Source organism: Taeniopygia guttata, chromosome 24 (assembly GCF_048771995.1).
Source record: "Taeniopygia guttata chromosome 24, bTaeGut7.mat, whole genome shotgun sequence".
NCBI lineage: Eukaryota > Metazoa > Chordata > Aves > Passeriformes > Estrildidae > Taeniopygia > Taeniopygia guttata.
The window spans coordinates 4422409-4449922 of record NC_133049.1 but is presented as its reverse complement, the minus strand read 5'-3'; the positions used below and the strand labels follow the sequence as shown (position 1 = coordinate 4449922).

At 41.6% G+C, this 27514-nt stretch overlaps 2 protein-coding genes across 2 annotated transcripts in view; both read left to right on the top strand.

Annotated features, from left to right (window-relative positions):
- The window catches only part of UBASH3B (ubiquitin associated and SH3 domain containing B), a 75083-nt gene extending 63490 nt beyond the window's left edge, over positions 1–11593 (top strand). The window contains exons 10-14 of the mRNA XM_041720873.2: positions 858–950; positions 1979–2123; positions 2935–3041; positions 6369–6478; positions 7774–11593. Of these exons, the coding sequence (XP_041576807.1) occupies positions 858–950; positions 1979–2123; positions 2935–3041; positions 6369–6478; positions 7774–7911 (593 nt within the window). The 3' untranslated portion in view covers positions 7912–11593. The remainder of the gene's footprint in view (positions 1–857; positions 951–1978; positions 2124–2934; positions 3042–6368; positions 6479–7773) is intronic.
- A 1860-nt stretch (positions 11594–13453) lies between these two features.
- On the top strand, positions 13454–25698 carry CRTAM (cytotoxic and regulatory T cell molecule). The gene is made up of 9 exons (XM_041720976.2): positions 13454–13545; positions 16838–16990; positions 18404–18556; positions 18731–18862; positions 21259–21429; positions 21966–22619; positions 23865–24005; positions 24418–24501; positions 25100–25698. The coding sequence occupies exons 1-9, from the start codon at positions 13497–13499 to the stop codon at positions 25249–25251; spliced, it is 1689 nt and encodes a 562-aa protein (XP_041576910.2). The 5' UTR covers positions 13454–13496; the 3' UTR covers positions 25252–25698.
- The last annotated feature ends 1816 nt before the right edge of the window (positions 25699–27514 follow it).

The following is a 27514-nucleotide window of genomic DNA, read 5'->3' as shown; positions in this document are numbered from 1 at the left end:
TGGTTAAAAACCCTGATACAGGAATATTTAAAACTCTGATACAGGAATGGTTGAAAACCCTGATGCAGGAATATTAAAAACTCAATACAGAAATATTTAAAACCCTAATACAGAAATATTTTAAACCCTGATACAGGAACATTTAAAAACCCAAATACAGGAGTATTAAAACCCCGATACAGGAACATTAAAAAACCCCAATACAGAAATATTTAAAACCCCGATACCAGAACATTAAAAAACCCCAATACAGACATATTTGAAACCCTGATACAGGAATATTAAAAACCCTGATACAGAAATATTAAAAACCCCATACAGGAATATTAAAAACCCCAATACAGGAATATTAAAATCCCAGTACAGGAACATTAAAAACCCCAATACAGGAATGGTTAAAAACCCCAATACAGGAGTATTAAAAACCCTGATACAGAAACATTTAAAACCCCAATACAGGAATATTAAAAACCCTGATAGAGAAATGTTTAAAACTCTGATACAGGAATATTAAAAACCCCAATACAGGCATATTAAAACCCCGCTACAGGAATATTAAACCCCTGATATTAACACATTAACAAGCCTGGCAGTGGAGGTGATCCTTACCTCGTTTGCAGAGGTCTCCCAGCAGTGAAATGAAATGCTGATTTCTGCTAGCAGAGCATCCAGCCAGACGAGTTCAGCTGGGGTTGAGTTGTGTTGAATCATTTGATTTACCGCTTTAAATGAAATGAAATTAAACCCACCAGCTTTGGAATTGTTCTGGCTGCTTTTTTTGACCAGAGCCATGAGCAGCAGCTCCTTGCAGGGCCATTTACCCAGATTTATTGACAAGGAGCTGAACTTTCCTGCAGGTGAAGCCTTGCTGGAAACCAACACCATTGTGGACTACATCTACAGCTCGCCGTCCCTGCGGTGTGTGCAGACAGCCCACAACATCCTGAGAGGTAAGGGCCCCGAGGAGCAGTGCTCTGCATTTCCTGCAGGAAACACGACAAAAACATGGACTAAGTGCATGGGGAATGGGCCTTCTTGGTAATTTTATTACTGAACTATTATATTATATTATATTATATTATATTATATTATATTATATTATATATTATGTTACACTATATTACATTATATTATGTTACATTACATTATATTACATTACACTGTATTACCTGACATTGCATTATATTACATTACATTACATTATATCATATTATATCATATATCCTATTACATTGTATTATATTACATTATATTATAGTATATATTATATTGTATTATATTATATTAGATTAGATTAGATTAGATTAGATTAGATTATATATTATTGTATATAGTATGTATTTCATATATATTATTTTATTTTCTATTCATATAGCATGATTTTATTATAGTCTTACAATTCAATTAATTATTATTATATATTAAATGAATGGTAATCATTCTTTCTATAGAAATATATTTATATATATATAATATTTGTTATATTATTATATTACTATATTTTCATAATATTATAATTATTATAGTCTTATAATTAAATTATTATTATCTATTAATTGAATGGTAATCATTATTTCCATAGCAATATATTTTATATCAGCACAAACCATAAGGAGCCCTTTTCTAACTGCACCAGCTGCCAGGCAGAGCTTGACATTTCCTACAATACATACATACAATGTATGTATTATAGAGAATACATGAAATAAAATTAATTCTTTCTGATTTTTATAATTAAGGATTTTTTATTTTACTCTGGGAGGAGCCAGGCTTGTTTCAATGGACCATATATATTAAATTATTTTTAATATTTATAATTAATTGATTTTTATTGTAATAATTTTTTAATTACTTACAAATAAATTGTAGGGCATACATGAAATAAACACTTAATTTCCCATAGAAAAACAATAAATTACCAATAAGCAAATGGAAGCATTCAAGCTGTTCTCTCCCTTCCAATTGCTCCTTTTCCCAGGGATGCAGCAGGAGAACAAGCTGAAGATCCGGGTGGAGCCCGGCCTGTTCGAGTGGACCAAGTGGGTGTCCGGGAGCTCCCTGCCCGCCTGGATCCCGCCCGTGGATCTGGCTGCAGCCACGCTCAGCGTAGATACAACCTACAGGTACACACAGCACAGATCTCTTTTCTATTTTTTTAATATATTTTTCATATATTTTTTATAAAATATATTTGTATATTTATTATATATTATTCTATGTTTTTATTTTTTAATATATATTTTTCTATCTAGAATATATATTTGTATATTTATATTAAAAATATATATTCTATATACGACTTGAAAACGACATAAATATTATATATAGACATATATAGAATATCAATATAGATATATAGACATATATAGAATATCAATATAGATATATAAGTATATATATATATGACCTGAAAACTATACGTTGATATTATATATATAGACATATATAGAATATCAATATAGATATATAAATATATATCTATAAATACATATGACCTGAAAATTATATATTGAAAAATATATATTAAGTATATATATATAAATTTATATAATTTTATATATTTATATATAAATTATATTAACACATAATTATATATATAATATATGTATGAAATATATAAAATATATTATCTATTATTTATATTTATATAAAAATATAGATATATAACTTTTATTATATATTATATATTATTCTAATTTTTATATTATTGTATTTATTATAATTATTTTAATGATATATCAAATTTATGCATAAAATAAATTATGGGTTGTTATAAACCAAATTTCCCACATCACTGGCAATTGTATATATAATTCTAATTCCATTTTTATATATCAATTAGATACATATAATGCTATATAAAACAGACACGTAAAATAAATTCTGGCTTGTTACAAACCCAAAGTTGCATTTCCCGGGTGTGCTTTTCCCCAGACCTCACATCCCTGTCAGCAAGCTGGCGGTGTCCGAGTCCTACGACACCTACATCAGCCGCAGCTCCCAGGTGACCAAGGAAATCATCAGCGAGTGCAAAGGCAAAGGTGAGCGCTCAAACAGCAGGGGACTATCAGCAACAAATGCAACTTTATTAGGGGCCAAAACCAGTAAATGCCATCGTGGGGTCAGAAAAGAAATAGGAAGGATAGAGAGAAAAAGAAGGGGGATGGGAATAGCTCCCAACACAGGCCAGATCATCACTGGTCCGGACCTGTGGGTCTCAGATTCAGTCAAAGAGAGAAACTGAGAGTTTCTAGCCAGGCAAAAGCCTGGGAAAGAGCTGGAGAAGAATGTAAATAATTCTGTATCTCTCTTGTTATTCACATTGTTTATAGTTAAGTTCTATCACTGTGCATCAAGCACTTTGCACCAACGCTGTGAGTTGTTTTCACTTCAGGACCAATGGAGTTGGCCCTCACGAAGCTCTGTATAAAAGAGCAGTGTATTTTGAATAAACCGGAGTTGTACTCTCAGCAGCCTTCTGGTCAGTCTCTTCATTCCCATCCTGCCTCGACAGCGACACGGACCATGGGGATCCATCTTGTTGTGTTGGGGCATCTCCAAAGTCCTGCCCAACTCAGGGACCCAGTTATAGTCCACAGAGGGGAAAAAACGGGGGGAACATGCAGAACAATGAGAGTCTGTTGAGATTGCTGTGGGGGAATGGGTGAATCTACTGAAAACCATCCAGGCAGGACGAACACAATGAGGAGTAAGTCCTTTGAAGTTCCTGGAGAAGAACAGGTCATGTCAATCATGGTTACACCCCCATTTCCCCCACTCCCTGTGGTCGGGGTCTCAGTCCTTGGGGAGAGGGTTCTTGATCTCTGTCTGTCACGGTGGTAAGGAGGCCAATGAAGGGTCTGCAGTGAGAGACCACCAGAGTCACCCCAACAGTTCATTCGGCTTAGAGGTGGAGAGTGAAGCAGGAATTGCAGCAGCTGCCCTGTGCTGGGTCCATGCCGGGTCGTTGCCAACTCCTTGCCAACTCTTTGCCAAGCCCTTGCCAGGCCTCGTTGGGCACCGCTGCCGTGACGGTGCAGTGGCTGCACCTGCACTGTTGCCTTCTCCAAGCTGGAACTGCAGCAGGGGGTTTTTCCTCCTCGTGGCAAGCAGCAGGAAAATGAGTGAGGGTCTTCAGATGGCCTCTTACAATGCCCAATTCCAGTATTCCAGGAATTCCAATATTCCTGAAATCTTCCCCTCTCTGGGGATGACTTCCCACGCCTGAATCACTCATCCTCTCTCCCACAAGCATTGGAAAGTCCTGAACCATCATTTCAGATATGTTCATTTTATTGGAGAGGTCCATAAGTTCAATAGCAGAATTATTTTAGGGATCCCGACCCACTGGAATATGGGAATTTATTCCCAAGGAAATAAATTAGTTATTTGCCTTCTGCTGTGTATATACAATATTATTATATTACTATATTGTTATATTATAATTTTATTTTATAGTCTTATAATTTAATTATTATCTATTAAGTGAATGGTAATCATTATTTCCATAGCAATATATTTTATATCGGCACAATCCATAAGGAGCCCTTTTCTAACTGCACCAGCTGCCAGGCAGAGCTTGACATTCCCTACAATATATACATTATATACAATGTATGTATTGTAGGGAATACATTCCTACAATGTTCCCAGCATTAAATGGGGCATTTTCTCTCCCCTGTCCAAGCTCCTCCTCTAAATTATATTCCCATAACGACCTTTTTCCTGTTCTTAAAGACCATAAAGAACATTTCTCCAAACACAATATTGACACTTATTTAAATGCCTGTTTATATTCCTGTCACAGGGACATCCTTCCTTCTTTCAGGATTTTTCATAGAGCAGCACAGAGGGAAGAAAGAGAAAACAATTTCTATTTCTGCTCCTTGTTTTCCCCATGTGGAATGTGTGTGGAGAATTGTTTATCTGGGGTGATGCTTGGTTGGATTCTGGTGAGGATTGTTTGAGCTGGTGGCCAACCCAACCCACCTGGGGCTGGGCTCTCAGAGAGGGTCACGAGTTGGGAGTGAGTCAGATATGGCAGTTAGAAAAATTAGGTTTGTAGTTTTAATATCTCCTTTAAATAGTATATTAATGTATTATAGTATAGTTATAATAAAGAAATCATTCAGCCTTCTGAGCTGGAGTCAGACATCAGCATTTCTTCCCACTGGGTTCACCTACATTTACAATATATTCCCATAAAGACCGTAGAACATTCTCCAAACACAATATTGAAATTTTTTTTTAATCCCTATCTGTTATTGTTGATCCACAACATTCTGAGAATTCCTAAATTCTGGTCTTTTTCCTGATTTCATCTCACTGACCTGTCTCTGCATTCTAAGCTTTTGGTTTTAATGGTTTGCACACAAAATTCAAAAGCACAGTGGGGCATTGTTTGTAAAGGATCTTGGAAGTGGAAATGCAAAGCTGCCACTGTGCAAAGCCAGCAAGTGAAATCAAAGTGTTTGTTGTAATAGGAATTAATTTTTGCGTAGGCAAAAAGCATCTGCTTCCCAAAACAGCTGAAATCTCGCTGAATTCTTGTTTTCTCCAGAAAGCATTTTCAAACCAAGTAGGAGTGAGTTAATCATTACCCTGAAAATGGAAAAATGCTCTAAACGCGTTAACAAATCCCATTTCCCCCTTAATTCACAGTTTGATGTGTTTTATATGATAAGATGTTTTAAAAGGTTGCTTGTTCTGGGGCTCCAGCCCCTAAAGCTGGCTTTACCTCCCTCCTCAGGTGTGGGAGCCCAGCTCATCCCTCTGGCTGCCCTGGCTGTCCCCAGACCTTGGCACAAAGTCACAAACACCTGTGGCTTCCATTTTAGCCCGTGGAAAAAACTGCCAACTTTGTATGAGGAATTACAAACCACAAGGGTTTGAGTAGTGTGGTAGTTGGATTAACACAGGGTGAAAAATTAGAATTTTGGGGTTTTTATAATGGGGTTCAAGGGGACAAGATGGAGGGATTTGGGTGTGTCCTGGCCTTCTTCTCCTTCTCCTTGCCCTCCATGTCTTGCTGTGCTGGTGACACTTTTCTGTTGGTTTAAGGTACAGACACACTGTCCAACATAAATGACAGATATTGGCACATTATTGTAAACATGGCACACGTAGTTTTTGGTATAAAATGCAAACACCACCCTGAGGGCAGACAGAATGCCATGGCCGAGCTGCTGGACAGAGCTCAGCAGGTCAGAGAAAGAATGTTCTAGAGAAGGGAAAATAAACAACCTTGAGAAGCTGATCCTGCACATCCAGACTCCTTTGGCTGCACGGGCTGGGAAAGGAGGACTTTTACACTCTTGGGGTCACCTCGACACCCAGACACTCAGGCTGTGTTTCTGATTTTATTTCAGGAAATAACATCCTGATAGTGGCTCATGCATCCTCCCTGGAGGCCTGCACCTGCCAGCTCCAGGGGCTGTCACCTCAGAACTCCAAGGATTTTGTACAGATGGTCCGGAAGGTAACTGCCACAGCGAGCAGGGCCCTGGCCCTGCAGACACAAAAACAATCTGCAGTCTGCTGGAGCAGGGCTTGCTCTGGGTGTTCCTCATTTCAGGAGTCAGGAGGGTGAGGGAGAAGGGTTTGAGAGGCTGGGACAGCGTGGGGTCAGGGGCCCACCTGAGTTTGGTGCTTTGTGGGGTCAGATGTCCATCTAAGATGGGATTGCTGGGACAGTTCGGTACTTTCTGGGGTCAGGTGCCCATTTCAGATGGGTTTGCAGAGACTCTTTTGAGTTTTGTGGGGTCTGTCCACCTGAAATGAGTTTGCAGGGAATCTTTAGGGCTTTGTGGGGTCAGATGTCCATCTAAGATGGGTTTGCAGAGATTCTTTTGAGATTTGTGGGGTCAGATGTCCATCTGAGATGGGTTTTCAGGGGCAGTTTGGTGCTTTGTGGGGTGATGTGCACACCTGAGATGGGTTTGCCGGGATTCTTTAGGACTTTGTGGGGTCAGATGTCCATCTAAGATGGGTTTGCAGGGACTCTTTTGGGCTTTGTGGCTACCAGGGGCTGTGCAGGGAGCCCCAAAGCCCTTCAGCACTTGAGCCCTGCTCATCTAAAGAGATGTTAACCATCAAAAGGCTGGAAGTTATAATGGGATTTTTACTTCCTCTCCTTTCCTGCCCTCTGCAGAGACTCCCTGGGATATTCAGGGCTCATCTGGGAACGCCTGAGCTGCAGGAACATCCACATTTCCCCCAAAGCTGGGCTGGTTTGGGATTACATTTGCTTGGAGCTGGTCCCTATTTAAACCTGCATTCCATTTAAAAACTGCATTCCATTTAAAAAACTACATTCTTAAAAATACATTCTTCAAACTACATTCCTAAAACTGATTTCCGTTCAAAACTACATTCTTGAAACTACTTTCCATTCAAAATTACATTCTTCAAACTACATTCCATTCAAAACTGCATTCTTAAAACTTCTTTCCATTCAAAACTACATTCTTGAAACTACTTTCCATTTAAAACTACCTTCTTAAAACTACTTTCCATTCATAACTATATTCTTAAAACTACAGTCCATTCAAAACTACATTTTTAAACCCACATTCCAAGGGTATAATCTGTTTTTTTTCCCCAGTGTTTTGCACAGGCAGTCTGTCAATCACCACCTGAAAATGGCCTTTGGGAGAGGGAAAGACAGGAAAAATCAGGGTGAAATCCTGGAGGAGCACAGCAGGGCTTCACCCCTTGGCATTACCCAGCTCAACCTGTGTTTTTTGCCTTAATTCCCATCTCTCTTCCTCACAGATTCCCTACCTGGGCTTTTGCTCCTGCGAAGAACTGGGGGACACTGGTGTTTGGCAGCTCACAGACCCTCCCATCCTCCCTCTCACACATGGACCAACTGGAGGCTTTAACTGGAGAGAAACCCTGCTGCAGGAATAGGGAGAGCCTCTCCCAGCGCTGGAGAATTCTCTTCTTCCTCGTCTTTTATTGCCAGCAGGACAAACCCCCTCCTCATCTCTCCCGTGGCTCGCTCCAAGCACATCTCACACAGCCACAGCCCTGCGAAAAGTCTCATTTTTACACCAAAATGGGCTGATTTGAGGAGGAAAAAAAAAATTAAAATACGGCTTGAGGCTCTTGCACAGCTGGGGGTTGGTTTCCTCACCTTGAAGGAGCTCTGGTGACACTTTCACTGCTCCTGCAGCAGGAGCCCTGTGCCAGGCAGGATGCTGGGGTTGTTTTCTCACTGCTGTTTTTGCCAAGTGTCTGCAGCCTTGTTCAGCACCTCGTGCTTGCTCCTCTCCCAGCCCCAAACCCTCAGCACCTTCCAGAAAAAAATGGAATTATTTGATTTCCTGCCCCAAGGCTGGAAACGAGTCCAGCGCTGGCTCTGCAGCTGCACCAGGTGATTCCTGTCCTCTGAGCGTGGAGATGGGAGTGCCCAAAATGTGCTGGATATTGTGCAGAGATTGGCTGACATGAAGGAAAATCCTGGATCAGAGGAAAATTCCAAATATCACATCAGTTGCAGGTGAAGTTTGAGCATCGAATGTCAGCACAGCGAAAGCTGGGAGGAATTTTTTTGAAGTAGAGATAAAAAAAGCCTTTTCCAACCAAACCTGAGGGATTTAGGAAGTTCAGATTTGGGTTTGGTCATTGAAATCCACCTGTGTGCCCAAACTAAAAGGTTTGTGCTGTTTAAATTCCCTTCAGGAGGCTTTGGAAAAGGGGTTTTTTTTCCCTTTATACTGGGATTTTTGTGCTGGCTATTCACCAGGAGTGTCTGTGTGTCCCTTTGGCAGCTCTGGTGAGATTGTGAGATCAGGAAGGCTGGGATGGATAAAAAACTGCTGGAATTCAGCTGGAATTCTCAATCCTTTCCTTCCTCACCCTTAATTCCCATGTGCCACCTGTCATAAAGACAAAGCAGCTCAAAAACCCAGCACATTTCAATTTAGGAACAACATTTCATGGATTTATCCAGGGAGGGAAGGGTTGGGATTGGGGGAAAGTGGAAGAGGAGGGTTTCCATCTCTACCCAAGGAGTTTGGGATCACAGGGGGGATCCTATTGGTGCCAGAGCCTGCAGGATGCTAAAAAACAAAATACACCACAGTGGGTATTTATAACATAAACTGGCAGCAGAGCAGCGGTTTTTAGCATTAGAATTATCAAAAATTATCAGCTTTGGTGATAAATCATCAATTATTTGGTGATAAGTATCAGTAAATTATAGATTTTTTTTTTTTTTGGTGATAGAATAATCTAAAATTATGAGCTTTGGTCAAAAAATTGCTGCAGGCACTTCAGCAGTGCAGGTTTTCTCTGGGCAACAAGTGCAAAATAATTTCCAAAAGTGTGAAAACCACACAAGAACGAAACAAAAAGCAGCATCCAAGGCACGCTGGGGTGTTCCAGGAGAGATTTCTGCCACCCCTGCCCAGCTCTGCCTCTGCTGAAGCGTTTGAAATGGGTGAAAGGCACAGATTTGGTGTTTATTATCAAATAAAAATCGAGTTCTCGGGGTGTTTTGGTGGATTTTCCCCTTGGGCAGGGCTGTTGGCAGCTCCCCCCAAGTTGCCACATCGAGCAGGGAGTGACAAAGTGCAATTCCAGCTTCCCAAAAAAGGAGAAATAATTGGGATGGAGCAAACCCCGAGGGGCTGAGCTCAGCTTGGGGCTCGATTTCACGGCCAACAGCCCGGCTATTCCCACAATCCATAGGAATATTCCATTATTTCTACCTTTAGGACTGTGTAACACACCTTAGGCCACTCATAAGTGCTTTATTACAGCAGGGATGGAACTGAAAAAAGTCAGGGAGAAAATTTAGGACAGGGCAGGGGAAAAAACCAACCCGGTCCTGTGTGGTTTTATCGCTGTCAGGTTCATTTTTAATTGTCATTTAAACTATTTTTGGCTGTCTACAGATATTCTGAAGAGCATTTCTTGTTTTCCTCCATGCAAAAAAAAAAAAAAAAAGAAATGTAAATTAAATACTTGACAATCACACACACTCACAAAAATTTGGTTGCTGTGGCATTTGAATTCTCCAGATTTTTTTTGTTTCATGCCAGCAAGGTGTAAATTGGGGCAAGAAATATTGTTGTGTTCTAATATTTATTGCTCAGATGCTGCTGGAGTTGAGTGACATTAAAAGGAGTTTCTTTAGGAGCATGAAACAGAGAAGGAGCAAAAGCTGGATGCACAATTGGAGTGGTGTTAGCTGCTCTTTGATGTAGTAATAGAGAAAAAATGTTCTAGTTGAGGAGGTAGATGTTAAAATAGTTTTCTTTAAAAATATATATATATTTTTGGATGTTTGGGAAATATTTTGACAATTGTAGTCTTGTCTCGAATTAGGTGTCAAGAATCACTGGGAGAAAAAAATCTTATTTTCTTCAGCATTTTGAGTTTTCCTGGGGGTTTTGTGTTAAGAAGTCTGGTGTGAAAAAGCTTTTTGGGGGGAAAAAAAAAAAAGAGAAAAAAGTGTTGTTCCTTTTAATTTAATTGAGAGGTTAAGAAGACAAAAGAATTGCTGCTTCACTTTCACCCTGTTGCTGCTCATTAATGTGGATTTAATGTCACTCCAGTGGTTTGTCCCAGAACATCAAACTTGAGCTCTCCAAAATCTTTCCCTTCCCTGTGAGCTGCATCAGATCCCAAGTTTTATTCCAACAGCACTTCCCAGGTTTTTCCTTCTTCCCACAATGAAGGAAAAAAAGCTGCAAACCTGCCAAGAAGAAATGGTTAATCCTCACAATTTACAATGTATGGCTTAGGAAAAAACAAGAATTAAACTGACATTACACTGGAATCAGCAGAGCTTTGCTTCTTTATGCAAAATGAGGATCCAGACCGTGATGATTTCAGTAAAAATTGGTATTTCCCTTTTCACCCCCACTGAGCAGTTTCAGGCAGGAGTTGGCTCCTTCTGCTGTGAAATTCTGGGTGAATTTAATGACAGCAGTAATTTTTATCCCCAAATAATGGCTTTGCTTTGTGGTTTGGCTTCGTTTCTTTGGAGAAAAAATTATTTGGAAGTCTCAGGTAAGAGGGATGGGGGAGCAGAGGTGTCACTGAACAGAAGAAATGCAATTAACAGCGGCTGTTAATGAACAGGTTGGCTGCAAAGGCTCGAAATCACTTCTTGCTGCTCCCCACTTCCTCAAATTCATCCCCAGGGGAATCTTCATGACCCACAACACAAAATACTCAGCCAGTTCCTTTATTACTGCCCATTAAAATGGATTTTCTGAACTTTCTCTCCTGGCATCTCTTCAGACTTGATGTTACCAACAGCTCCTTTTATTTTGTTTTGTTTCATTTTCAACCTGTTGTATCATTCTGTTTATTATTGTTTTTTGTTTTTTGTTTTTTTTAAATTTAGTGTAAGCAGATTATATTTATTTGAGAAAAAAAAAAAAGTTTTGCTGTTTAAAAACTCGAATCATTGTATTGCCAAAAATAGCTGTAATTACCTGTGACATCTGTATTTTTTTATTTTGGGGGTGGGTGGTTGTTTTTAACCTCAGTTCTGAGTGCTAACAACTGTTAAAACAACCACTGCATTTTAATTTGCTTCTCACATTAAATGGAATTCTCAGAAATCAGACAGAAATATCTCGTAGGTGATTTAATAAAGATGCCAAGCACCCTTCCTATTTCAGATTTCCTCCGGAGGGAACGTGGTGGGATTTTGAGCTGCGTTTTTTCTTTTTTCTCAGGCTGAAATTCATTCACTCGACAGCAGATGGCACAAAAATTCTCCCGGCTCAGGGATGGGGTTTTCCCTCTGAATTCAGTTTTTCCCTGAATTATTTCACTCTCAGGTTTGGATGTGTGGAACTGAAGCCACATTTTCAACCCAAACTTATTTTTCCAACGGGTCTTAATCTGGATTTTTATTTTTTTTTATCTTTCACCCCAGTTGCGTTAAATTCATGACCTGTAGCTCTGTTTTCCAGTCAAATTGATTTGTGATGATGAACACAGAAGCCACAACTTTTATTAACCAAATATCCACTGAGCGAGGCACCTCCCTGCACTAAGTTTCATAGAAACTGGTCCTAATAAATCAGGAATAAAACACACAATGTGTTTATAATTAATTTTGTCCACTTCACTCAACCACACACAGGTTTTAAACCAGAATTATCGTATTAAATTCAGTTTATTTTGACTGTAATAGTTGTCCACACCAAATTTTGAGCACTTAAAATAGATTTTCAAGCAGCCTTGCCACATCCACGAGTGACATTTTTTAATCCAAGGACTTTAAATGGGTTTTCAAGCAGACTTGCCACATCCATGAGTGACATTTTTTAATTCCAGGATTTAAAATAGAATTTCAAACAGGCTTGCCACATGCATCCACGAGTGACATTTTTTAATCCAAGCATTTAAAATAGATTTTCAAGCAGCCTTGCCACATCCACGAGTGACATTTTTATAATCCAAGCATTTAAAATTGGTTTTCAAGCAGCCTTGCCACATCCACGAGTGACATTTTTATAATCCAGGCATTTAAAATGCGTTTTCAACAGCCTTGCCACATCCACGAGTGACTTTTTTTTAATCCAAGGATTTTTAAATGGGGTTTGAAGCAGCATTGCCACATCCACGAGTAACATTTTTTAATCCAAGGATTTTAAATGGATTTTTAAGCAGCATTGCCACATCCACGAGTGACATTTTTTAATCCAATTATTTAAAATGGGTTTTTCAGCAGCCTTGCCACATCCAAGTGCTGCCTCCCCGACCCTGGGCAATGCCATCCCAGCAGCAGGGTGACCCCAAACCCGCATTTCTCCGGGACCCGGAGGTCACCGCTGGCTCAGCATCAGAGGAAACCCGGGGTGGGGACATGGACCCGGGGTGGGGACAGGGACCCGGGGCGGTGAAGTCACGGAAAGGTGCTGAAAAGGGAGCGCTGGCAGCGGCAGCCCTGCAGAGGGAGGAAGCCGAGCCCAGCTCAGCCCAGCTAAACCCAGCCCAGCTCAGCCCAGCCCAGCTCAGCCCAGCTCAGCTCATCCTAGACCAGCTCAGCTCAGCCCAGCCCAGCTCAGCTCATCTTAGACCAGATCAGCTCAGACCAGCTCATCCCAGCTCAGCCCAACCCAGCTCAGCCCAGCTAAACCCAGCTCATCCCAGCCCAGCTCAGCTCATCCTAGACCAGCTCAGCTCAGCCCAGCTCAGATCAGCTCATCCCAGCTCAGCCCAGCTAAACCCAGCTCAGCTCAGCCCAGCTCAGCCCAGCCCAGCCCAGCTAAACCCAGCTCATCCCAGCCCAGCTCATCCCAGCCCAGCCCAGCCCAGCCCAGCCCAGCCCAGCTAAACCCAGCTAAACCCAGCTCAGCTCATCCCAGCTCAGCTCATCCCAGCCCAGTTCAGCCCAGCCCAGCTCATCCCAGCCCAGCTCAGCTCATCCCAGCCCAGCTCAGCTCATCCCAGCCCAGCCCAGCTCAGCTCATCCCAGCCCAGTTCATCCCAGTTCAGCCCAGCCCAGCCCAGCCCAGCTCAGCATGGCCGTGCCCGGGGTGCTGCTCGCCGCGTCGCTGCTCCTGCTGCCAGGTAAGCCCGGGGTTATCTCATCCCAGCTCTCCTTCCCATTCCCAGAGCTCCGGCACGCCGGGCACGGGGTGTGCTGGTGGTGTCTGGGTGACAAAACCATAGTGTCACCCCATTCCCGACTTTGTCACCCCATTAGGAGTCAGTCACTAAACCCCGGATCACTGAGACCGAGTTACTCCTTGAGGTGACAAAGCATCAGGGTGTCAGAAGATTCTGCCTTAAATTTGGGGGAGGATCCAAAAGGATGCTTTGCCCGGGTCAGAAAAATTTAGGGAGAACTTGCAAAGTCCTTTGAAAAAAGAAAAAAAAAGCATTTCAGATGCTCGAACTCCTCACTCCTGCCAGAGGACCAGTTTATTCGGATCTGCTTTGTCTTTGGGGCACAGGAGTGTGACAGGTTCATGTCTGGCTGTGCCAACAGAGGATCCAAGAAGGATCTAAGGGAGGATCCAAGAAGGATCTAAGAGGATGCAGGGGAGGAAGGACCAGCAATCCATGACAGGATCCCTGCAGGCTTCACTCCTGACCTTTGCATGATCCAGGCCCTGCAGCAATATTCCCTCTCCCTCCTGGAACAGGAACCCCTGCAGGGCTGTCACTGACAATTTGGTAATTCTCAGGACAGCCCCTCTTCCCCGTCTTGCCCCAGACTCCTGCAGAATGAATTTTTAGCTGCTGCCTTAAACAGGATGATTCTTGGTTATAGGCTCACAGATTACTGCACCAAAACTCATTAAATAGGGTGGCTGTGGTTACAATATCACAAATAACTGCATCAATACTCATTAAATGGGGTGGCTGTGGTTACAGTATCACAAATAACTGCATCAAAACTCATTAAATTGGGTGGCGCTGTGGCTTGCAATCTCACAAATAACTCTGCACCAAAATCATTAAATGGGGTGGCTCTGTGGGTTATAGGCTCACAGATAGCTTCGGACCATAACTCATTAAATGGGGTGGCTGTGGTTACAATATCACAGATAAACTGCACCAAGCTTATTAAAAGGGGTGGCTGTGTGGTACAATCTCACAGATAACTGCAACAAATCTCATTAAATGGGGTGGCTGTAGTTACAATCTTACAATAAGTCTGTCCAAAAACTCATTTAATGGCATGGCAGTGGGTAACAATCTCACAGCTAACTGCACCAAAATCATTAAATGGAGTGGCTCTGTGAGTTACAATCTCACAGATAAGTCTACACCAAACTCATTAATTGGAGTGGCTGTGAGTTACATTCTCACAGACAGCTCTGCACCAAAAAAGCTCAATAAATTGCTTGGCTGTGGGTTACAGGCTCACACACAGCTCTGCGCCAAAAAAGCTCAATAATTGAATTGAGTGGCTGTGGGTTACAGGCTCACAGAGAGCTCTGCACCAAAATAACTCAATAAATTGCTTGGCTGTGGGTTACAGGCTCACAGAGAGCTCTGCACCAAAAAAACTCAATAATTGGAGTGGCTGTGGGTTACAGGCTCACCCAGAGCTCTGCACTGTGCTCTCAGTGCAAGTCTCAGTGCAAGGAGCTCTCAGTCACTTCCTGGGGGCTCCAAGAATAGCAAGCAGAGTAGAACCACTCTGCTCAGTGCATCCTGCAATTCCAGCAGCACATTGCTGCCCTTTCTTGCCTGTCACTTGATGGCAGAGTGGCTTTTCCAGCTGGGATCCACATGGGACAAAAGCCACCCCACCTGGAGCTGCCATGGGGACATGTGCCACCGTTGGTGGCCGCAGTGGCTGCAGAGCACAGCCCTGTGAGTCATGCTCTGAATAAAACCCATTTTCCAGTGGTCTCCCATGGAAATTTCCTTTCTGCCCCAGGTTGGAAAGGCAAGCGACACCCCCAAGCTGTTCTTGCTCAGCCTCGCCACAGTCACCCCAAAGGTGTGACCTGCCAGACCCCACGCTGCTGGTGTGACAGGAAACCATCACGGGGACAGAAATACCCGAGGGGGCTGTGGAAAACCACACACAACCCCCAGGTGTCTCTGAACAACTCTCAGCTCACAGCTCCTCTCGGGGACGGGCACAGCCACAATCCCCATGGGCAGCTGCTGCCCTACAGGGAGACAAGGCTGATTCTAGAGGTACCAAAATCAGCTCCAGCAAAATTCCCGACAAAAAAAACCAAAAAACACCATCATTTCTGAGCGATTTAGAATTTTTAAAAATGTGAAAATCTTCCCCAAAAAAGATTCCCCAAAAATCTTCCCCAGAAAGATTCGTTTCCCCAAACTGCAGTGGGAACTGGCAGCCGACTGCCACGTGGAAAATCAAATCAAAACACACAAAACAGGAGTGAAAGCAAAACTCTCCTGCTGCCAATTTACTTAATTCCAAGCCAGGCACCAATGTTAGCATTCTCCAGGGCATGGTTTTTGGAGAAGACAATTCATTCCAGGTCATCAAATACTTCCACCAAGTGTTTTATCTGGCTGGAGAGAAAAAATTTATTTTTCGGCCCACCTGTGAAATGAGCTGAGAGAAGAGAGAGTGAAATTTAATTTTAGTAACCAAGCCAGGTTTGGGTTTTGGTTTTTTCTTTTTTTTTTTCAAAACAAGTTTCATTTCTGAGTTTAAAAAGCCTCATTTTTAGAGGTGCTGGGAAATCATTCTCTGCTCAGTCACACACTGAGCAAATCAGGTTCAACAGCTCCAGAATGGGACATAAAATCAGAAAATGGTTTGGGTTGGAAGGGACCTTAAATATTATTTAGTTATAATAATAGAATCAGTGAAAATTTAATGTTTGTGTTTAAATACAGGGAGTGCATGAAATGAGTCTGCTTCAGTACTTTATTGAACTAATAATAAAAATAATGAAGTACTTTCTAATAAGGAACTATTTTCCTGGCTAAGAACTAAAACTGGGTAATAATTTAAATCAGGTTGTGCTGGCGGGTGAAGATCCCAAACCTTTGTCACACGGTGCCTGTGAAAATTAAATGTTTATGTTTAAATACAGGGAATGCATGAAATGAGTCTGCTTCAGTTCTCTATTGAAATACTTTCTAATAATGAAATATTTTCTTGGCTAAGAACTAAAACTGGTTAATAATTTAAATCAGGTTGTGCTGGCAGGTGAAGATCCCAAACCTTTGTCACACAGTGCCTGTGATGGCCTGTCCAATGACAATTTATTTCTATCTCTACAATCACACTGGCAATGTATAAATATTCCAAAACCATTGCAAAAAAGGAAAATTAACACATTTCTCTATTCAAAATATCACTGCTTTGCTTTGTGTCACAATTTCCCACTTGTTTTTTCCCCCTGGTGCGTGGCAGGGGAGTTTCCAGGGGCTGCCAGCGGCTCTGTGACTCTGAAGGAAGGAGAAAACCTAAATCTTCACTGCAACTTCAGCACCCCCGGCAACAACAACTTCACCCTGCAGTGGTCAAACCCTCAGGGTTTCACCATTTTCCTCAACACCCACCAGGGTAAGTGTGAAACTCCAGCGTGGTGGCACTTCCCACCAGGGCTGGGGACTCTGAGCTGTCCCTGCTGCTGTAAAATTCACATTTTCTGGACAGACAGACAGAATTCTGTCTCTCAGGAGAAGCACAGGGAGAAGAAGAGGAAACAATCTTTATCTCTGCTGCTCGGTTTTCCCTGTCAGAATCTGAGGTATTGATGATTCAATTGATGATTCAAACCCTGGGGGGGGTTTGAGCTGCAGCCCCTTCCTGGCAGTGCTGGTGGATCATTTCCTGAGGGGATGGAGCTCTCAGGAGCACCCAGAGGTCAGCACAGGACCCACTCCTGGCTCTGAGGACAGGAGGGGACGTTCCTGACAGCCCTGACACTCTCTCACTCACAGGAATTCCGTGCAGTGCAGCAGGAGGAGATTTTGGGGAAATAGCAATGATTTTGAAATGTGCTGGCCAAGCCAAAGTTGCCATTTCTGCTTTCCCCTCTCCCATCTCTCCATCCTTCTCTCTCCTCCTCTTGGTCCAAATGCAGGACGAGGAGTGCCTTGGCCTTCCCCTCTGCAGCTATTCAGCATTCCTTGTCAAATCCTTTCAGTTTTGATTATAAGAATGACTGGGATTCACCCAAATTGCTGGGATTTCCTTCCAGCTCAGTATTTTGTCAAAACCTCAGCTAAAAAAAAAAAATATGAAGATAAAAAGAGAAGTTTTGAGGTCTCTTTCCCCATGATGATTGTACAAAGCCCCAGTTTCAGTTCAATTTAAGGGCAGAAAGTTGCATTTTCTGTGCTGCAATTGTGGGAAAAGTTCATGAACTTGTTGGGCTGACCCTGAGGGCTCCTGTAGATTATGGAGGAAAGAATTAAAGATTAAAAAGTCAAGAGAGAGAAAGGAGAGTAGGTATGGCAAGCACATTTCTCTCCCTCTCAGGATTTTTCATAGAGGTGCACAGAGAGAAATGAAAGAGAAAACAATTTCTATTTCTGCTCCTTGTTTTTCCCATGTGGAATGTGTGTGGAGAATTGTTTCCCTGGGGTGTTGCTTGGTTGGATTCTGGTGAGGATTGTTTGAGCTGGTGGCCAATCCAACCCACCTGGGGCTGGGCTCTCAGAGAGGGGCACGAGTTGTGAGAGAGTGAGAAATAAAGTCAGAGAAAGTAGTATGTAGTTTTAATATTCTCCTTTTATATAGTATATTAATGTATTTTAGCATAGTTATAATACAGAAATAATTCAGCCTTCTGAATTGAGTCAGACATTGTAATTTCTTCCCATTGGGTTCACCTGCATTTGCAATAAGTAGGAGATGCTTTCACTTAAAAATTGAAATTTTTAAATGCCATAAAATAAAAACTCTCCTCATGCTTTGACTTCCTCTGCTGAACCAACCCCCGTGGTGTGCTTGCTTTTCTGTTCCTCGCAGTTCTAAGAGACCAGAGGTACAAACTTCTCCGTTATTCCAAGGATGAATTATCCATCCAGCTGTCCAACCTGACAGTGCAGGATGCAGGGATTTACAGCTGCTTCTACTACAGGGGGCACGTCCAAAGCAAGAGCCAGAATGTTGAGATTTTGGGTAAGTTCCCTCACCTGTTTTATTTTTTTCCTCAGAGGAGCAGAGCAGATCCAGCTCCTCAAATCCACACCTGAATTTTCCCATCATTTTGCTTTTAGTTTAGTCCCCTCCAATAATGCTGATGGAAAGGAGTAGAAAATGCCCCTAAACTGACCCTAAATCTTCCTGCTGCAGCTGCTCCTTCCCACCCTGTGCTGGAAGTGTCCCAGGATGAAGGAAGAGGCATCAAAGTCTCCTGCTACACCCATGGGGGCAGACCCCAGCCCCAGATTTCCTGGCTGCTGGACAACGGGATCGAGCTCCCAGGTAAGAACTTCAGGACTTTTTGGGCATTAAAATTGGGTTTTATCAGTTTGGGGTGGTTTAAAGATGCTGGAGGGTGAAATATCAGCTGGGTCTGCAACTTGGTGCAGGTCTGGGGAGCAGTCAGCGTGAAATTCCAGTGGGGTAAAATAACCCCAAAATGCTGGAATTTCAGCACTGAATTCCACTGGGATAAAATGAACCAAACCCCTTGGAATTTCAGCTCTGAATTTCAGTGGAATAAAACCTGGAATTTCAGCACTGCATTCCACAGGGATAAAATAAACCCAGAATCTCGGAACCTCAGCACTGAATTCCACTGGGATAAAATGAACCCAACCCCCTGGAATTTCAGCATTGAATTCCACTGAGATAAAATGAACCAAACCCTTTGGAATTTCAGTACTAAATTCCAGTGGAATAAAATAAACCCAAACCCTTGGAATTTCAAAACCCCATAAATTCTACAGTGATTAAATGAACCCAGAATCTTGGAATTTCAGCACCAAATTTCAGTGGAACAAAATAACCCCAAAATCCTGGAATCTCAGCACTAAATTCCACTGGGATAAAACAAACCCAAACCCCTGGAACCTCAGCACTGAATTTCAGTGGAATAAAACAACCCCAAAATCCTGGAATTTCAGCATTAAATTCCTCTGGGATAAAAATAAACCCCAAATCCTGGAACCTCAGCACTGAATTCCACTTATTTGGGATAATTCCACTTACTCCACTTTATTTGGGCTAAACCAACCCCAAAATCATGATTTTCAAAGCCCCATCTGCCTTTCTTCTCCTTTAACAACTAACTGCCATATTCTACCAGTGCTATAAATAAAATTATTCTACAAATCACTGCCTTCTCAGCTCCAGTGCACATCTGTATCAGAATGTGAGAAAAACACTCAGGGATGCAAATGGCTTTTTCCTTTCACACAGCAACAAACTCTTACTTGTGTTTTGCATCATCAAGCAACATATTTAAAGCTGAAGCTGTAACCTCCCCTGGCCCAAGATGGTTTTATTTTTAAATAAGAGCTCTAGAAAACAGCAGAGAATTGTGTTTTCTGGACTGAAGTTAGAGTTAATAATAAGAATAAATCGTGTTGGCAGATAAAACCTGGGAGTTTGCAATGGGAAAAAAAAAATGTGTTTTAGAGCAGTGCATGGTGGAAAAGCAGGTTTTTAAATCCTGCCTGTGTTTGGGAAGAGCTGGGCTGTGTGTGAGGGCCTGGGATCACCAGCTGGGAAGTCATAAAAACCTCAATATATCCGCCCTGATATTTTATTTCTGTCTCTCACAGTGTTTTTCTCTTCACGTTTGCATGAAGGGGTGGGAGACACAAGTTTAATTGTTTGAAAGATAAGAAATCATTGCCTTAATCCACTATTTCTCCAATTTCTGTGTTTTTCTCCAATTTTTTTGAAGGCTTGGAGTAACTCTCCTTCCTCCCCCTTCCACTCCCGGCTTTAATCACTTCCTGCAAATATTTACACTAATCAGAAAATAGCTAATAAATCTTAATTACTGACAACAGCAGGGCTCAGCAGGGGCAAACCAGCTGTAACCCTTGAGCTGCTGCTGACAAAGATGATTTCTGAAATCCTTTTGGAGCTCTTACCTGGCTCTGCTGGGGATGGAAGAGAGCGTTGAGAGATGCTGATGTGGAAAGGTTCGTTTGGAAATGGGGGATTTTTTTCATTTAAGGGTAACAGAGCAAGGGGAGCATCAAAAGCTCTGTATTCTGAACAGAAATATTTGTGTCCTTCAGGCAAACATCTGAATCGCCTCCCCCTCCTCCAGGGCTGCTCAAACACATCTCTGCTCACACCAAACACGACTTTATTTTTCCTTATCATCAACGTTACCTGGAGAAATGAGGTTATCAGTAATGCTGGGAATCCCACCAGACTCCCCTAATTCCTTGTGGCAAGGCAGGGATTCCTGGTGGTGAATTCCAGCAGCTGGAAAAGTCAAGGGAAGAGTCAAAGCTGAGCTGTAGCAGCGCTGGAAAACTGGATTTCAATGTTGCCCTGTTCTTTTGAGAGTTTTAAAGTTCTTCTAAAAGTTCCTATGCCTTCTGATATTTACATATTTCAGCTGAGTTTTCTCACACATGTTCATGTAAATAATGATTGTTTTACATTCTTCTTTGTGGGAGGAGAGAATTGATGGACTGTTGGTTTGAGCAGTGTGGTTGGAGAGGTGAGAATTTCACCCTCCAATCCACTGCCACTTTTACTATTGTATATATAGTGGAGTCAGAAAATAGAGTTGGCTTTCTTGGGGTTCTTTTTCTTTCCTTTTATATCTAGCCTGCTTCTGTGAGTTATTTAATTTTACAGTGTGACGTTTCAGGGTGAAAAAAACACTTTTTTTGGTTTTTTTTTTGCAGGTGACACCAGGCACCAGCTGGGAGCCGATGGGAAGAAATGGAGCACAAGGAGCACCCTGAGGATCCTCAGCTACAGCCCCAAAGTGACAGCCAGCTGTGTCACCCAGCACCCTGCACTCGGGGCACGGAGGCTGGTGGCATCTCTCCATCTCCAGGACCTCCCCAGCACGGGTACTGCAGCTCCTCCAGCTCTGCCTCTCCCATTTCACTGCCCTGAGGTGGTGAAAATGATGCAGATGCACAGAGAAATGTGGGCTCTGCTTTTAAATTAGCAACCTGGGGCAAAAATAAAAAAAAAAAAGGGTTTGGAGCTGTTCCTCAGTGGCAGAGCTGAGCAGCAGCACCTGCCCCAAACTTCCCACAGCAGAGCGTTTCATTTTATTCCTCATTCCAGAGCAGCAAATATATTCTGAGGGCAGGAAAGCTGAGGGTGGGACTGGAAGTGAGACCCTTGATCAGACAGAAAAGCTAATAAACAACCCAGAGCATGGAGCAGGGCAGAAAACTCAATCCAGAGCATGGAGCAGGGCAGAAAAGCAAAAAAAATCCAGAGCATAGAGCAAGGCAGAAAATTCAAACAACTCAGAGCATGGAGCAGGGCAGAAAACTCAAACAATCCAGAGCATGGAGCAGGGTAGTTTCTCAAGGATCTGCTGGGTGGCGAAGCCTCTTGTGATTTTTGTCATTTTTTGGGGGGATTTCTTTAGGCTGCAAACAAGGAACCAGACTTTCAGAGGATGCAGAAGTTGTCAGCCCTTCAGAGAATCCAGCAATTTCCAGTTCTCCAGAGAAACCAGCAGGTACCAGCCCTTCTGCATCCCCAGAGAATCCAGAAGTTTCCAACCCCTCTGCATCCCCAGATATTCCAGAAGTTTCCAGCTACTCTGCATCCCCAGAGAATTCAGAAGTTTCCAGCCTTTTTCCATCCTCAATAGATCCAGAAGTTTCCAGCCCTTCTGCAATCCCAAAGAATTCAGAAGTTTCCAGCCCTTCTTCATCCCCAGAGAATCCAGATGTTTCCAGCCCTTTTTCATCCCCAAAGAATTCAGAAGTTTCCAGCCCTTTTCCATCCCAAATAGATCCAGAAGTTTCCAGCCCTTCTGCATCCACAGAGAATCCAGATGTTATCAGCCCTTTTCCATCCCCAGAGAATTCAGAAGTTTCCAGCCCTTTTCCATTCCCAGAGAATCCAGAAGTTTCCAACTCTCCTGCATCCCCAGAGGATCCAGCAGTTCCCAGCCCCTCTGCATCCCCAGATGATCCTGGAGTTTCCAACTCTCCTGCATCCCCAGAGAATCCAGCAGTTCCCAGCCCAGCACCGCCGCCAGCCCAGCCAGACCTCACAGACCTCACATCTAACGGTGAGTTTGTTCTCAGTCTCCTAAATTTGTCAAAGCTGAAATCAGGATTACAGAAATGCTGCTGGGCGTGGCGTTCCATCCCACCTGCCAGAGGAGAGGGGGACACGAGCACAGCTTTTCCTGCTTGTTCCCTCCTTTTCCCAGCCAAAATCTCCCTCCTTGGAGAAGAAGGACGGGAGCAGGGCGGGATGCTCCAGATGGGCTGCACTAGATGGCACTGTGCAACAGCAATTCGCAGAATTTAGAGAATCACAAAATCACCAGGCTGGAAGAGACCTTCAGGATCATCGCATCCAACTTCAGTTTAGGATATAATATAGTTAATGACATATATTATATAATGATATGTCATCTATAATGCTAATACTACTAATAATATGCTGTTAAATGTCCTGGGGATTTCTGGGAATTCAAACAGGAATGGTTTCACCCCCATGGATATGGTGGGAGAGCAGAATTCACCCAATGAATTGTGAAGAATTCACCTTCATGAATGTAAATAATGAATTCATTGTGTTTTGAATAAAGAATTCACCTTCATGAATGTAAATAATGAATTCATTCCGTTTTGAATGAAGAATTCACCTTAATGAATTTAAATAATGAATTCATTCCGTTTTGAATGAAGAATTCACCTTCATGAATGTAAATATTGAATTCATTCCGTTTTGAGTGAATTCACAATTCATTGGGTGAATTCTGCTCTCCCACCATATCCATGGGGGTGAAACCATTCCTGTTTGAATTCCCAGGACATTTATCAGCAAATCCTATAGTCTTATTATTATAGGTGCTCTATATCATTATATAATATAGTATATGTCATTAACTTAGTATACCCTAAAAATGAAGTTCAAAATGTAATGAAGTCATTAAGGTGAATTCTTCACAATCCATTGGGTGAATTCCACTTTCCCATCATATCTATTGGGGTGAAACCATTCTTGTTTGAATTCCCAGGATATTTAACAGCAAATTATATGTTCTTATTATTATATCTGATATTATATATCATTATATAATACATGATATATCATTAGCTATATTGTATCCTAAAAATGAAGTTCAAAACTTCTTTATTTGCATTCATTAAGGTGAATTCTTCACAATTCATTGGGTGAATTCTGCTCTCCCACCATATCCATGGGGTGAAACCATTGCTGTTTGAATTCCCAGGACATTTACCAACAAATCATTATTCTATACGATATTCTATATAATTATACACCCACCCCTGTGTTGCAGATCCCCAGTCCCCAGGAGTGCTGAGGACGCAGGGCAGGCTGCTGCTGCCTGCACTGGTGGCTGCACTGGTGGCTGCACTGCTGCTCGTGGTGCTGCTGTTCCTGCTGAAGCTGAGGAAAGCCCACGGCGCATGGAAGAGAGGTGAGGGATGAAATTCAGATATATTTAAATATTATAAATATATTTTTAAATGTAAAGTTTCTTTCTATTTTTCAGTTACTTGATTTTATTTGTTTCATTTAATTAAATTGTAATTGTTTAATAATTTAATTTAATTTTTTGTGGGTTTTTCCACAGCAAATTCAATAATTTAATTATTTAAATTAATTTTTCGGACTTCTTCCACAGCAAATGTAATTTGATTATTTAAATTAATTTTTCTGGATTTTTCCACAGCAAATTTAATAATTTAATTACTTAAATGAATTTTTGTGGGTTTTTCCACTGAATATTTAATAATTTAATTACTTAAATAAGTTTTTCTGGAATTTTCCACAGAAAATGTAATTATTTAATTATTTAAATTAATGTTTGTGGCTTTTTTTCCCTACAGAAAATGATGTTTCAGAGCAGACACTGGAGAGTTATAAATCCAGATCTAACGAAGACAGTGCAGGCCATGAGAAGAATGGACAAGGTAAAAAGCTTTAACTAACATATTTCTGTAACTGTGTTATTGGCTTAAATAATAATTAATTATTGGTTTATTCAATTCTAATAAATATTAATAATATAATATAATATAATATAATATAATATAATATAATATAATATAATATAATATAATGTAATGTAATGTAATGTAATGTAATGTAATGTAATATAATATAATATAATATAATATAATATAATATAATATAATATAATATTGTATAGAATCATTAATATATAATTAACATTAACATTATATAGTCATTAACATTATATAATAATTAACACTATTTAATCATTAATATAATATATTACAATGTTATTATCATTATAATATTATATATCATTATAATATTTCATTAATATTATAATATTTAACAGTAATTAATAATTCTTGTTTTATTTAATTGCTGCTGACTGGCCAGAGCAGGTGGCAGCTATAAATAAGAAACAATAAATAATAAACAATAGGCTTTCAATAATAAATAGCAAATCTCAAATAATAAATAATAACAAAGAATTAATAACAAATAGCAATTAATAAATAATAAATGATAAAATCATAAATATTTGTTGTGTTTTAGCTGGAAATCCCAAATCCAGCATGCAGTATGTAACAGAAGGAGCTGTGGAACCCCCAGAGAAGAATGCAGCAATGCCAGAGAAGGATTCGGGTGACAAAAGCACGGCAAGAACTGAGGAAAGGTTTCCGTGTGGAAGGGAGAGCGATGTGTAACGGTGGGAAGGCCGCAGGAAAATGCCATTTCCAGATGTTTGTACCGGAGTTTTTGGGATTTGGCCTCGGAGGAGCAGGAGGGATGGGAGCTCCATCCCAAAGCACCTGGATTTACCCCTGGAAACCCGGACTGAGCCACCTGGAACCTTCTGAGCTTCTCACCAACCTCTGCCACAGCCAGCTCGTCACCCCTGTTATTTATTAAAAATATGGATATTGATCTAGTACTGATATCCAAATGTGACGGACAAAAACTCTCTAACAGTTTAAAGTTACAAAGTGTGTGTTTATTCTGTGTGGGATCGCTCCCAAATCCACACCGCAGCTTCCAGGTGATTACAGAGCCCTTTTATCCATACAAGTATTGAATACCCAAAATACAAATACATATTCATCATTTTGGTACATCCCATTCCTCCCTTCCTATGCTGATCACTCCAAAAGCCATTCAGCATGCGTGGTTTGCTCCTTGAAAAGGGTCGGTGTCCCTTTCATGGGGAGGGGTCCCAAAATGAGGAAGTCAATGAAGTCTTCCTCCTTCTGACCTTTCTACCTTTTCAATGCCAATCTGACAAATGAACTCTTGGTAGAACTCCCATTCCTTGTCTTCAGCTGGTTTCAGAACAGAGGAGGCCCACAAGTGTCTTATGGTCCTAAAAGCTCTTGGTCAGTTTTTATATTCTTCATTATAAACCCAGCTAACTCAACATTGTGCTGACGAGTAATCAATTATCAGTTAACTACTTACTCCTAACTTCATCAAGGCCTACTCATTTATTTTAATTAACTCTAGTAAGGCTTATTTCTAACTAAAGTCTTAGCTCCTCTAAAATCTCTAAATTCTTTAAAATTTACGCTTCACCTGCAGCACCCAGCGTCCCCTGAGGATACCCAGCCCCAAATTTCAATATTTAGGGTTGATTTTGTCACCTCCTCTGTGACCACAGGCATTACGAACCAACTGTGAGTTCTCTTTTCTCCCTGGGACCCCAAACCTGGATTGCAGCTGGGTTTAACCAAGCTGGGAAGCAGCCTGGTGTCTAAAGGGTTAAAAACATAAAAAACAACAGAAATCCGACCAAATTATTCTGTGATTTGATGGTTCTGTGAAGTCCTCAGAGATGTTCCACATGGAGCTGCCCAAATGCTGGGATGAGGGCAGCAGGAGAGCCGGGACTTCTCCAGGGCTTTACAGGAAATCTTCCTCTTCCAGAAGGGCAAAAACGGATCCCTGCAGTAAGGGAAATGTGAATTCCAAGGAATGGAATTCCTGCAGTAACACAAATGTGAATTCCAGCCAATGGAATTCCATAGAATTGAGTCTGTGCAATAACAGAAATGTGAATTCCAGTGAATGGAATTCCACAGAATGGAGTCCCTGCAATAAGGGAAATGTGAATTCCAACCAATGGAATTCCACAGAATTGAGTCTGTGCAATAACAGAAATGTGAATTCCAACAAATGGAATTCCACAGAATGGAGTCCCTGCAATAAGGGAAATGTGAATTCCGACGAATGGAATTCCACAGAATTGAGTCCATGCAATAACAGAAATGTGAATTCCAACCAATGGAATTCCACAGAATTGAGTCCGTGCAATAAGGGAAATGTGAATTCCAAGGAATGGAATTCCACAGAATGGAATTCCACAGAATGGAATTCCACAGAATGGAATCCTGCAATAACAGAAATGTGAATTCCAACGAATGGAATTCCACAGAATGGAGTCCCTGCAATAAGGGAATTGTGAATTCCTACAAATGGAATTCCAACGAATGGAATTCCACAGAATGAAGTCCCTGCAATAAGGGAATTGTGAATTCCAATCAATGGAATTCCACAGAATGGAGTCCCTGCAGTAAGGGAAATGTGAATTCCAATCAATGGAATTCCACAGAATGGAATTCCACAGAATGGAGTCCCTGCAATAAGGGAAATGTGAATTCCAACCAATGGAATTCCACAGACTGGAATATCTGCAATAATGGAAATTATTCCAACAATTGTTGTCCTTTGCAGTGTCCCAGAGCATTTGGGGTGGGAAGGGAGCTCTGGAGATCCCCCAGCCCAACCCCTGCCCAGGCGCAGGGACACAGGGACACATCCAGGTGGGGCTGGGATGGCTCCGGGCAGGGAAAACCCAAAAACCTCCCAGGGCAGCCAAAGGCTCTGCTGCCGCTGGGGGAAGTTCGTCCCCTCCAGTTCTTCCCCTCCAGTTCTTCCCTGGCTTTCCTGCCCCGAGAAGCCCAGAGCGGGACACTG